This window comes from Ambystoma mexicanum, chromosome 2q, assembly GCF_040938575.1.
Source record: "Ambystoma mexicanum isolate Mex_15411 chromosome 2q, UKY_AmexF1_1, whole genome shotgun sequence".
NCBI classification, from domain to species: Eukaryota; Metazoa; Chordata; class Amphibia; order Caudata; family Ambystomatidae; genus Ambystoma; species Ambystoma mexicanum.
The window spans coordinates 396,642,763-396,656,323 of NC_090924.1; the positions used below are offsets into that span (position 1 = coordinate 396,642,763).

General features: G+C 45.8%; 1 protein-coding gene across 5 annotated transcripts in view; it reads left to right on the forward strand.

Moving 5' to 3' along the window:
- LOC138569439 (cyclin-dependent kinase 16-like) overlaps nucleotides 1-13,561 on the forward strand; it is a 381,119-nt gene that overhangs the window by 283,140 nt on the left and 84,418 nt on the right. For all 5 annotated transcript variants that reach the window (XM_069647411.1, XM_069647410.1, XM_069647413.1 and 2 more), the window contains one exon: nucleotides 11,553-11,643. In XM_069647411.1, the coding sequence (XP_069503512.1) occupies nucleotides 11,553-11,643 (91 nt within the window). The remainder of the gene's footprint in view (nucleotides 1-11,552; nucleotides 11,644-13,561) is intronic.

Sequence of the window (13,561 nt, forward strand, 5' to 3'; positions counted from 1 at the left end):
GTTTAAACAGGTCCCGGTCTTCTTTTTTTGCCATTTCTTTTTGGAAAGGTCCTTCTAGAGTTTGCCTCTGCACACCAGACAAGGTTTGGTCCCTTTGTTCATAGGCCTTTGGCGGGCTCCAGGACTGAAGACTGCCTCTGGCGCCCGAGTGTCTTGAGTGGGTAGGAAGTGAGGGAGATACCCGAAACCCCTTGTGCTTAGTCTCCTAGGAGACCCAAATGCACTCTGGCGTGATTGGCTGGGTGACTGTCAGGCACGGACAGCCACCCTGCTATGTGAGTGGCAGCTAGGCTGGAATGAATGGGAGAAAACTCTTTAAAAGGTGAATCTCTTGGCTTGGAAGGCAGTCGACCACTGGAACGAAAGAACCGAAGACGGGCTGGAACAGGACGGCAGCTGCAACTACTGGACCGTTGGTTAGCCCGGTGAAGCCCTGCTGCAGGTCCGAATCGCAAAGTTCATCTAGACAGAGAAGCCCTTCAAGGACGACTTCTCCCTTTTGAGTTGGTGGGACCAATCAACTCGTAAGCCACCTGGATACCATTCTGAGAGCTGGTTGTGTTTTCCTCAGAGTGCTGCAGGAAACCGAATAGCCAGTGAGGACGACACCAGTTTGTGTACTTGACTACAGCTACCGGAATTGAAGATTTGCCTTTGCCAGCCCTGTCCCAGTGCAGGAGTCCACCGATGTACTCCCTCTTTTCCCCACGACTGAGGCTCAGGAACAGCGAGATCTGCAGAAACTGCCAGGAACAGACGTCTTCAGCTGCATCTTTTTCTTCATTGTAAGGTACTTTGAAAACCCGACCGAAATAACTTACCTCTCACTGTGAAAGTGCTTGAAACTTTGGCAACTTGCAGGCCTAGTCAGCTTGTGACCCGACGTATTAATCTTTCTTTTACGAACTACTTCTGAGAACTTTGGCAAAGACTTTTCAGTTTACCTTCCAGAACTGCTTTCTCCTATACAAGACTTTTTGCCCATTGAATTTGGCCTAACCTATTGCATTGAATCAACTCCTCTGATGAACTGAAACTATTTGCACTGTTTTTTAGAGTAACTGTTATATTTGTTTTATTAACTTGTTTTTTGCTCCTACTTCAAATGCTATGAAAGCCATTTTGCTCCTCCTTTTAAAGTAGTTTAAATGCCTCACCTGATCTTGTGAAGTACTGAAGTATATTTGTGTGTGATATAGAGTGCCTCCTTTTAGTGAATGCTTTCTAACTGATTGTGTAATAAATGAATAAGATTTTTACCAAGAAACCTTGAGTATAAGAGTGTATCTGAATACTTGTAAATATAGACCACTGTGTAACATCCTTGCAGCTCACATTTCCTCTTCAGATAAGCCTGACTGCTCAGCAGTGCTACCACAAAACTGTGTAGTACAGACTTATACCAAAGGTTGTTTTTGCTTACACCTGTAGTCCTAGTTGTGTGTAGTGGTCCCAAAGGGTACTGCACACAAACTTTGCGTAACACAGCCCATGCCAATTTGATCGGTGCACAGATGGGCCACCATTCTGCTAGAATGGTATGCTCCTTTTTTGCCATTTCTCATGTGCTTTTGGTTTGAGGTCTTATCATTGATGGTCACCGCTCGCAACCAGCAATCTTCAAATCAGTGGCTGTTTAGTGTTTCAGCTCCTCATGTCTACCGCAAATAGCAACAGTGCAGTTCCTGGCTGCCGAGATGGATGTTCCTTGCTTCTGGGGTCCTGCACTCTGAGGGGGCTCAAGCTCAGTGAGTCCTGCTTCCTGGGAGGATCTTCCTGAAGCTCTAGGCAAGCTTAAAAGCAACGCACACAATCTGGTGTTCCTCTCCCTGACTATACCGTTTCCAGCAGCAACTCTGTGGAAATTCAACCAGCTCTGAGATGGATGTCCAGGTGGCTTACTTTGGAGTTGATTGGTCGCACCAACTCAAAAGGAGAAATCTCCCTTGCAGGGACTTCCCTGTCAATATGGATTTGGAGTTTGGAGTGAAGGCCTGCTCCTTTGTTCATCTCCAGAAGGCCTTCCAATTGCTGAACCAGTGGAAACAACCATTTCTCGAGCACTGCTCAACGATCTTGTCCTTGGAAGCTTTCATAAGTGTCCCAGGCCCATCCTGTGGCCTGCTCAGCTTCCTTCTGTGCTACCACTCTGCATCAGTCGCCTTTCAGAGTTCTGACTTGGGATTTCACAGACCCGCAACTTGTGGAACAAGTGATCTCCCCCTACAGTTGCAGCTCTCCTGCCCAAAGAGATGCTTTGCAAGACCAGCTACTTTATTCCCAGTGTGAGGGTTGCTTTCCGCTGTTTGATCCCGGTGGCCATCACTGCTTGTTAAGTAAGATCTTCAGCAATGGTAAATCTTCCTGACCTGTGTCAATCCCAGAACGTTTTGCTTTACTGGTGGATTATTTTTCCATATACCTCTGTGAGTGGGAACCTTTTTCCACACTCGCAGAATCTTTTACACTTTTTTTTTTTTTTGTCATTTTTTAGACTCTCCATAGTGTCTTTTAAAAGTTATCCTCTTTGACAACTGTTTGGCAATAAGTGCATGTTGTTGCTGGGTTACCCAAGGGGCTCCCATTTTAACATTTTCTGGCTAGCCTTGAGAGAACTACCGTTCCCAAGGATAGAAGGGATCTTTCAATCACTTTTACATTTTATTTGATGAAACCAGCACATTGTGGAGTGCTGGGGAGATACAATGTATTACCCTTCACACTAAAACTATAACAATTCTGTTACAGGGACATGCTTACCTTCAATGGCTGGTGGCAGTGGTACCTTACTAATTCGGTGCACCTTTACCACAGGCTGTGCTCACAGCTGCAGTAAAGGCACCCAACGGTGCTCATTTTACCAGGATGGCCCCTATCTTGTTTTTTCACCGTTTTAGTGGTTCTTGTCCGTCCTTCCTTCTTCCTTCCCCTGACATCCAGGGCAGGAAATTCCTTTGTGTGATTTCTATCCTCAGCGGGAGACCCCTGGACTCCCCACCCAGGCTCCAGTCTGTCTGTCTGAAGGCAGGATGTGAGGGAGGAGTCCAAATCACCACAGCCCTTTGTCTTCCTCCTTGCCTGAATGGGGACAAATCTCAGAGGGGGGCTGGCTGTCCTGATTGGACAACCGGACTGCCCCTTGTTGTAAAATGCAGGGAGAGAATGCAGAAGTTGTGTTGCAGTTCCTGTTAAATACTCCGTGCCTGGACGCTGAAGACAAGTCGACCACTAGAACCAAAACCGAAGAGGATGATGAAGGAAAAGCGGCTGAGATGAGTTCCAGCGACCAAAGAGCCTGCTGTTTAACTGTTAGGGGGAAATTCTCATTTCTCTGGCAATTCCCTTCAACCTTGGAGATCCCCAGCTCTTTTGCTGGACTTTAGGACTTTTCATTTTTACCCTGGAGTGAGTGCAGCCTTTTTCTCACCCTCATGTGTTTTTGAGCCGATTTGAATGATATGTTTCCTTTGTTTTTGGAGTCTGATAAACTCCATAGGCATCTACTTAGTGCAGTGTCACAGAGGAATCCTTTAAGATTTTGCATAAGGTTTAAATACCTTTTCGTGTGAGAACTACTGTTGCCTAGAATAGTTAAGTGAAATTGACTTTACTTACCTTTTCTCTTTGTAGATCCAGCACACCCCATCTTATGTGGAGTGCTGGGGGTTACTTGGGCCCTTTTCTTACTTACTCATGTAACATTTTCTGTTAGCCTCACTACTCACTACTTTAAATGGCTGGTGGCGGTGGTTTAATTTTCCTACCATTTTGCTTTGTACCGCAGGCTGAATCCTCAGCTGCAGTATAGCACCCATGGGTGACCATTGTATTAAAATGGCCCGGTCTCTTCTTTTCTCACTGAATGCCTGGTGGGATTGGTTTAGTTTTAACTACCGTGTTGTGCATTTACCGCAGAATCGATTCGCAGCTGCTGTAAAGCACCCAAGGGTGCCATTTTTGTCAAAATGGCCCCATATTTCTTTTTTTTTCGCCATTTCTTTGTGGAAAGGTCCTTGAGATATACTCAGCGTGCCAAACCAAGCTTGGTCCCTTTGTTCGCTTTGCCTTTGGGGGGGATTCACGAGTGAAGCCCGCCTCTGGCTCCAGGGTGTCTGGGGTGGGCAGGAAGTGAGGGAGGTGCCCGAAACTCCCTGTGCTTGGTCTCCTAGGAGATCCAAATTCATTCTGTAGTGATTGGCCGGCTGACTGTCTGGCAAGGACAGCCACCCAGCTAGGCTGGAATGAATGGGAGAGATCGGAATAAAAGGCAAGGCTTTTGGCTTGGAAGGCAGAGTTGACCACTGGACGAAGGAACCAAAGAAGAACTTGAAGAGGATGCCTGCTGCAACTCCTGTACCGTTGGTTTACCCGGTAAAATCCTGATGCTTTGCTGAAACTCCAAATTCGTATCAACAGAGAAGCCCCACCAATGGTGACTTTTCCCCTTGAGTTGGTGGGACCAATCAGCTCCAAAGTAAGCCACCTAGACATTCTCTCTGAGCTGGTTGACTTTCCACAGAGTTGCTTCTGGAAACGGAAACGCCAGGGAGAGGAACACCAGATTGTGTGCGTTGATTCGAAGCTGGCCAAGAGCTCCAGCAAGATCCTCCAGACTCCCAGGAAGCAGGACTGACCGAGCCTGAGCCCCCTCAACAGAGTGCGGAACCCCAGAAGCAAGGAAAGCCCATCTCGACAGCCAGGAACCGCATTGTTGCTATTTGCGGTAGATGCAAGGAGCTAAAATACCGAACAGCCCCTTGTTTGAAGATTGCCGGTTGCGAGCGGTCACCGTCCCATTTCAGTGCAGGAGTCCCCAGAAGTCATCCCTCTTGTCCCCACAACTGAGACCCAGGAACAGTGAGATCTGCAGAGCTGCTCAGGAACAGAAGTCATCTGCTGCACTTTTTCTTCAATACAAAGGTACTGTAAAAGTCTGAGAGAACTTGCCTCTTGCTGTAGAGTTGCTTGCATCTTCTACTACTCACAAGTCTAATGGCTTGTGGCCCTACATTGATTATTTTTTTTCTTCGAAGACTGATCTTCTAAAACATCGTGCAAAGACCTTTCTTACTTAACTGCAAAGAAGTGCTTCAGCTCATATAGACTTTTGCCCATTGACTTTGGCCTAGCCTGTTCTACTGAAAGACCCTTATTGGGGGATCTGAACATATTTGCCTGCTTAAGAATATTTGTGGTCTCTTGTATGGTCTAATACCCTTTTTCCTGTGACTTACTCTTAAATGACTCTAAATGCAACAGTGATATATTAATGTCCCCAGCACCCTAGCTATTGAAGTCACTTGAGGGTGTAAGTTGTGTCTGTGGGACATCCCAAAAGGGTGCTTAGTGATTTAGAAATAGGAGTGTGTATTTTGTGAAGCATATTTGAGTGTTGCTATTATATTACTCCCTTCTGAAGAAGGCTTACTCTAATTGACTGATAGATTAATAATGGTTTATTCAAGAAACCTTGTGTGTAAGAGTTTATTTGAATACTTGTCACTGTGAATCTCTGTGTAACTCCCCTACAGCTCACATTGAACCCTCTTGAGATAAGCCTGGCTTCTTAACATGCTATCAAAACTGTGTAGTACAAGCTTCTACCAAAGGTTGGTTTTCCTATTACCTGTAGTCAGGGTTGTTGTAGTGTTCCCAAAGGGTACTGCATACAATCGTGCATAACAGGCGGCACTTCTCTTCCTCTCCGAATGGTCTGACTTCTGCTCTTCTTTAATTTGCTCCACCTCTAGCCTTCTCCTCCTGGGTGACTTCAACATTCAGCTTAACTCCCCTGGCTCGGCATCTACTCTATTCACGGACCTCTGCTCCTCGATTTCTCTCTATTCTTCGTTTGGGGCCAACCCACACTGCTGGGCACACCCTGGATGCCCTCATACACTCTTAACCTCGCTCTCCCCCTTCCATTAGTCACCCCTCTTTCCTGATCAGACCACTCTCTCCTCTCCTCCTTGTCTCATTAGCTCCCGGACGGCCCCCCTCCCAAAGGTCGCACCAACCTTGTTCAGTAACACCCGCCCGATGAAATGAGTGACTGCCTGCCTTCGCCTCCACCTTCACCCCCCCTCTCGCTTCTGACTCTGCCCTCAGCAACCTCCATCTTTCCATCACCAACACTCTTGACATTCTTGCCACAGTCATGAAGATCCATCTGAAACCTGCCTCAAAGCGTAGCACTTGGTACAACACCGAATTTGCAGCCCTGAAACGAAAGGGCAGCAGAACGGAAGTGGCACACCTCAGGCTCATCCTCTGACAAACGGGCCTGCCGCCTGCTCCAAAGGCAAAACAGACTCGCCATCCGTGCAAAGAAAAGAGCCCACCTTCAGGCATGAGTCTCTGGAGCATCCCATAACACGGCTGAACTTTTAAAAATCTGCAGGGAACTAACCAACCCCTCCGCAATCTCCTCCTCCCCTTCTCCGTCCCAGGCCCTCTGCAATGCACTGGCCTAACACTTTGCCACCAAAACTCAGGACATTCTGACCACTCATTCTACACTCCCTCACAACCCATCCAACTCTCCCCCACCACACCCCCTTCCTCCTTTTCCTCCTCTTCTGTCACTCCTGAAGAAGTTACCAGAATTGCCCGCGCATGAAGCTCTCTTCTAAAAAGGTTGGCCCTTGCTCCTCCAGGGCCATCAATGATCACATTGGCTCTCTTGCTCTCTTGCCCCTGCTCTCGCTGATTTCTGCATTCACTCCTTTATCACCCTCTCCCTAAAGCACTCCCTTAAGCGCCCACTTCTGAAAAAAACATTACTCTGACCCTAACTGCCCTGCCAGCTATTGCCCTATCTCTATCACTCCCTTCCTGGGGAAGCTACTTGAGAATCTGGCTTTGCCCAACTTAACTCTCACACTGAAGTTGTTGGAGGCCTCCACGACCATCAATCTGGATTCCCAGCATCCAGAGGCATGGAAACTGTTCTTCTGAACACCCGTGAAGAACGGCTCGCATCTCTGGACTCCAACTCCCCAGATGTCCTTATCCTTCTCGATCTCTCCTCTGCATTTGACAGAGTTAACCATTCCATCCTCATACAAAGGCTCCATGATACACTGGTATTTCGGAACAGGCACTGGATTGGCTGTCATCTTTCCTCACTAACCGCTCTTCCCAAGTCATACTGGGCTCCTTCTCATCGCCTTCTTCCATCTCCACCTGTGGTGTTCCTCAGGGCTCTATACTCTCCCACTGGCTCTTCAACATCTACCTTGCTCTCGTTGCATGCCTCATCTCCTCTTTTTCCTCTGCAACTTCCAGTGTTGCGCAGACAACACACAGCTCTTCTTCAGACTCCCTGCTGATCCTCTTGTACCCTCCATCATCCCACTGCCTATTTGCCATCCAGTCTTGGTGCACCTCCAATGATCTCTGCCTCAACGCCTCTAGAATTGAGGTCCTTCCCATTGGGACCCCTGCTCCCTCCTCCTTCCCTTCACTCTGGCCTTCCTCCTTGGGCTCTCGCCCTGCGCCTTCAACTGAAGCCAGAAACCTTGGAGTCATCTGCGACTCCTTTTTCCTTCCCCCCTCACAGTCAGGACATTGCCAAGAAATCCAACTATCCGCTCTTCCTTCTCAAAGGATGTTAGGCAATATTGTGTGTAGTACCCTTTGGGTGCACTACAGCAACCTTGACCTCCTGGCAATAGGAACCTAGGAACCCAACCTTTGGTATAAGTCTGTACTACACAGGTTGGTAGTGTGGCCGAGCATCCAGGTTGATCTCAAGAGGGGTCAATGTGAGCAGTAGGGTTGTAACAGTTTCACAGTGACAGGTATTCAAATACACACTTACACTCAAGGTTTCTTGATTAAACAATTGTTACTTTATTTAACAGTCAGTTATATAAGCCTTCTTTGGAAGGGAGCAAAACATGTAACAATTATAATACACTTCAAAACACACTCTTAGTTTCTCTAAATCAGATGATACCCAAATTTAACCCTTTCGTGGGGGGGGAAGGGTAAAAGCACAGAGTCAAAGCTAAGAAGAGTCTCTCAGGGAGCCAGGACAGCCAATGTTAGTTGAACAATGTCTAGGGGAGCTGAAGATCTTCTTTGCAGGTAAGTAAAAGTCTTGCACAATGTTTTAAAACAGTTTGTAGAAATAAGATTCACTTGAAGGGCCACAACCTGGGAGGCTTGTGAGTGGCAAAGATGCAAGCAACTCTGCAAGGTTAACCAAGACAAGTCTCAACTGAGAGCAAGTGAGGCTACACCACAAGAGGTAAGTTCTCTTGTACTTTACAGTACCTTTTGGTTAGAAGAAATGGTTCCAGCTGGCTTCTGTTCCTGTACAGCTTTGCAGATCCTGGTGTTCCTGGGCCTCAGTCATGGGGACAAGAGGGAGGATGTCTGGAGACTCCTGCACTGCAATGGGAAGGTCAGCGGCAGCAATGGGCAAATTTCAATTCAGTGGCACTTTGGCGTTTCAGCTCCTAGCGTCTGACAGCAAATAGCAACACTGCGGTTCTCGGATACCACTTCAGACTTTCCTCGCATCTGGGGTCCAGCACTCTGTTGAGGTGGCTCAGGCTTGGTCAGGCCAGCTTCAGGGAAGTCGGGAGGTTCTTCCTGGTGCTCAGGTCCGACTTAAGTGATCCACTAGATTTGGTGTTCCTCTCCCTGGCATTTCAGTTCCAGCAGCAGTGGAAGTACAGCCAGATTCGAGAGGATATCCAAACATGTTCACTTTGAAGTTGATTTGGTCCCACCAACTCAAGGGGAGAAGTCGTCCTTGCAGGGCTTCTCTAGTCAAAACGAATTCGGAGCTTCAGCACAGCAGCAGGGCTTCACTGGGCAAAGCAACGGTCCAGGAGTTGCAGCAGGCATCTCTTCCAAGTTCTTCTTTGGATTCCTTCATCCAGTGGTCGACTCTGACTTCCAAGCCAAAAAGCCTTGCCTTTTATGCAGGTTTCTCACACTCATTCCAGCATAGCTGTCAATCGCACAGCAGGGTGGCTGTCCTAGATGGACAGCCAGCCGGCCAATCACCTTTTGGGTGCATTTCTGTAACCAAAGGGATTAAGCACAGGAATTTTGAGCACCTCCCTCACTTCCTGCCCCTGCCAGACATACGGCAGCCAGAGGCGGGCTTCACTCATGAATGCTGCCCAAGTCAAAACGAACAAAGGGACCAACCCTGGTTTGGCGCACAGAGTAAATGTCAAGAAGGACCTTTCTGACAAGAAATGGCGAAATAACATCTACACTCAAGGTTTCATGTTAAAACAATTATTTATTCATTCAACAGTAAGTTTTAAAATAAGCCTGGCCTGTCTCAAGAGAAGAAACTGTAAAACTCTGTTGCAACCCTACAGCTCACATTGGCCCCTCTTGAGAAGCCTGGCTGCTTAGTCACTCTACCAACTTGTGTAGTACAGACTTGTACCAAAGGTTGGGTTACCCACTGCCAAGCGGACAAGGCTGGTGCAGTCCCCCACAAGGTACTGCATTCAATCTTGCCTAACAGTCCATCTGGCCACTCTCTCCGTGCATACCGGAGCAAGATTTCATGGTGGAAAATTGCTGTGATTACGGCCTTCATGGAAGGGGTAAGAGACTTCACCCCCAGCCCCCTATTTCCAGCCCAACTCCCGGGTGGGACTTGAATGGTGTTCTCGCAAGATTAATGGGACCTCCTTTCATACCTATGCACAAGGCTAGCCTCAAGGCCCTTACCTATAAAACTTCCTTTCTAGTGGTTGTTACCTCAATAAGAAGAGTCTGTGAACTGCAGGCCCTTTCAGTTCAGGAACCATTTGTGTCTATTCACAAATATAAGGTGGTTTTGTGCGCACACCCATGAAATTCATCTCAAAAGTTCCTTGTGAATCAATCGAACTTCCCACTTTCTTTCAAAACCCCACTAACTTGCCAGAAAGAAGCCTCCATACACTAGGTGTGAGGAGGGCATTAATATACGACCTTGAAAAGACTAAGCCACTGAGAAAGACAAACCAATTATTTGTCTATGTGGCAGCTGGCAGTGAAGGGGACACTGTCTCTAAATCAGCTATTTCCAAATGGATTGTAAATTGCTTCACGCTGTGTTACTACCGATCTACCACTTACGCCTAGACTTCACTCTACTCTGGGCACATGGGCTTACCATAGCATTAATTGCAAATGTTTGTCTAGATTCAGTTTGCAGAGCAGCAACCAGGAGTTCTGTTCATACTTTAATCGAACCCTACTATTTAGACACACAAAAGCCAGTCTAATTCCCAGGTGGGACAAGCAGTGCTAAGACATATCTCTCTTGCTACTGTTCCTTCACACATCCCACCACCATCTCCTGGTACTGCTTGCTAGTCTATGCACAGCATGTGATTCTAAGCAGATTCGCAAGCATCAGCAGACGTGCATTACTCACTGTAATCGTGTTTCTGAAGATTGTATCTGCTTAGATTCACATGTGCCCATACTTACTCCCCTCTTGGAGTAGAAGGAACATATACATTTTACTCCTTCTCTCTTCTGTACTTGCTCACACATTCTGTATGGCTCCGTTGGGGCAGAAGAAAAACAATCAGTGGAACCTCGACGTGTGAAGGATTTTGGATTACACTACAGGTCATGTTCAGGATAGTTTAACAGTCACGCCCATGTCGATGTCCCATTTCGATCCTTGGGGGCAGGGGGAGGGATGCAATACTCCGCAATTACCCCCAGATATCGAACTATATGCACAACATGTGAATCTAAGCAGATAGTCATCAGAAATACGACTGCAGTGAGTAATGTATGCAATATTAGTAGTGTGGTATCCAGTGATTCTATCGAATACATTGCATCGAATGCAAAAGCCTCGGAAAAAAAAAATTGTAGGTAACGTTTTTATTATTAAAATAGATTTTAAAGGGTAAAAAATCAGGGGTTGGGGCACCCCCCCCCCCATTAAAAAAGAACATGAATAAAAATTAATTTTTCGATGCATTTTTTTCGAGGCTTTTGCATTCAATGCTTTTGCATTCAATGCTATCACTATAAACCTAGTAGTGTATGTTTAGTGATTTACTTGCCTGTGAGTTACCCAAGGCCTAAATAAATATAACTATTTTTATACATTCTGTTGAATTAGTATTATTGAAAGTGCTCTGTGTGCTTAACTGAACTCCTCACCTCCCTTTCACCCTCTGAAGTCTAAGCTTTGCTGCTCAGTCACACTACTCAGACTTTGGCTGGACATTAGTGTCTTTTCCTGTTCACCAGAACAGGGGGGGCCCTCAGAATCCATCCACAGAGCTGGTTCTGGAAATCTATCCTTTAGTTTGCTCTCCTTCTGCTTCCACCTTCAACCTGTGTTCTTTGCACTGTTACTCATAATCATTATAACAGTTGTTTCAGGGGAACAGAGATACCCAGGATGTGGTGTGGGGGGCTATTATCATTGGCATTCTCATAGTAGGACTGCTCAGCCCTGTCCTGCACTGGAGGTTTGTGGGGGGAGGGGAAACCGTCTAGCTTCAATGGTTGTCCTTAATGTCCTTGTCCTTGTGTTTTTTGTCTTCCTTCTCCATTAGTTTGAGGGTAAGAAGCGGATCTCGGCAGAGGAGGCCATGAGGCACCGGTGCTTCCAGACCCTGGGGGAACGAGTGCTCAAGCTTCCGGACAGTAAGTGATTCAAAGTACTCTGTCGGGTGTGTGTAGTGATGGGATGTCTCGCTCTGCACCCCAATTCCTCCTGAAGCCAGGGTGGGGTCTTTTTAATGTTCCTTGCTTTAGTACTGACTCACTCCCATAGTACAAGTTTTGCACAGTAATAGCCTCATTTTCTCTCACTCCTCCCTCACCCGTACATGTTTGCGTTGACGCTCATTGCAACATAAATATCGTGTTGTCTCATGAGATGCAATCCACAGGCCTATGTTGAGGGGTGTGGAAATGCCCATCCTTAACAAGGTAGACCAAAACACTCTTTGTGGTTATAGGTAGCAGGGTAGACAGACTGATGCAAACCCACCCAACCCCCTTAAAGTGCAAAGTGTCATACACAATAGAATCCAGCACACATACAAGTACTGTACAACGCTATATTCAAGTTATATATACATTGTAGTATTTCATTAGGCTAAAAATACAATCAAATCAGTATTTTAAGATGAACAAAGGAAGTATATAGCAAAAATACTATAAGTGCTAAGATATGATCCCACCTTTACTAAGAAGCACAATGAAATTGATTACTCTAGCGAGGGGAGTACAAGGCTTATAAAAGTCATACAAAGGAGGGGAAAAAGTTACAGCAGTATAGGCATCCAGGACACATGGCCAACAGAAAGCAAGTGAAATTATAAATCCATTATTGGATCTGAAGTAGTCCTAGTTCATCCAGAGAAACAGATACAAATAATGTAACTACCACTAGTTACAGTAACCCCATTGCACCCTGTGACACAGGGTCAAGTGCCGTGATTTATCATGCTAAAATATGTAATAGACCACTGCTACCTTCTGAAATTATAGTTGTTTACCTAAAGCTCAGAGGATGACCAAATAAAAAGGTCTACATTTAGGTACATACCTTTTGTTAGTCAAGTGGAAGGAGCTTGGATTTTACAACTGTTCTCCCATAGGAATCAAGGGGCCAAATCCCATAGATCTGTTGTAGTTATGGGGAAGTAAGTTCTTGTTGGGTAAGAATTAATGCAGTCACACTGCGTGAGACTACACAAGACTGATCTGTTTGATATTAGTTAACCCACCTTTTGGTATAGGTCTGTACTACACAAGTTATTAGTATGATTGAGCAGCCAGGCCTATGTCAAGAGGGTTAAATGTGAGCTATAGAGCTGTACAGGTGAAATCGGTCAATTCAAGTAACCAAGTAGCACTTACTCTCTCAATGTTTCAGGTAAATATATATTTATTTACACATAAGTTTTAGTTAAGCATTCTTTAAAAAACTTTGGAATTACTTTACAATGTCAATTAAGTTGGTGAATACTCTTTGGATATGCTAATACATTTCTCGTACACCCTGAAGTGACTTTGTTAGGTAAGATTGTATGCAGTACCCTCTGGGAGACTGCACCAGCCTTGTCCTTTTGGGAATAGTTAGCCCAACCTTTGGTATTAGCATGTACTACACAAGTTGGTAGAGTGACCGAGCAGACATGCTTATCTCAAGAGGGGCCAATGTGAGCTGTAGGGTTGTAACATAGACTTTCACAGTGAAAGTATTCAAATAACACTTATACTCAAGGTTTCTTGATTAAACAATTATTTAAGTCCGTTTGAATAAGCCTTCTTTAGAAGGGAGCAAATATGTAACGCAAAAATATACTTCAATAAATGAACACTCAGTTTAAATAAATCAGTAGATACCCATTTGGGATTGCACACAGACACGTCGTACACCCTGAGGTGGCTTAAATAACTAGGACACTATGGACATTGATATGTCACTGGTACATTTAGAGCAATACTAAGTTTTGTTTGTTTGTTTATTTGATAATGCGCTCCAAGCCCTTGGGCAGCTGGGCGCAACAATACAAGTAGACTCGAAACTTAGTTACAGTGCCTGACACAG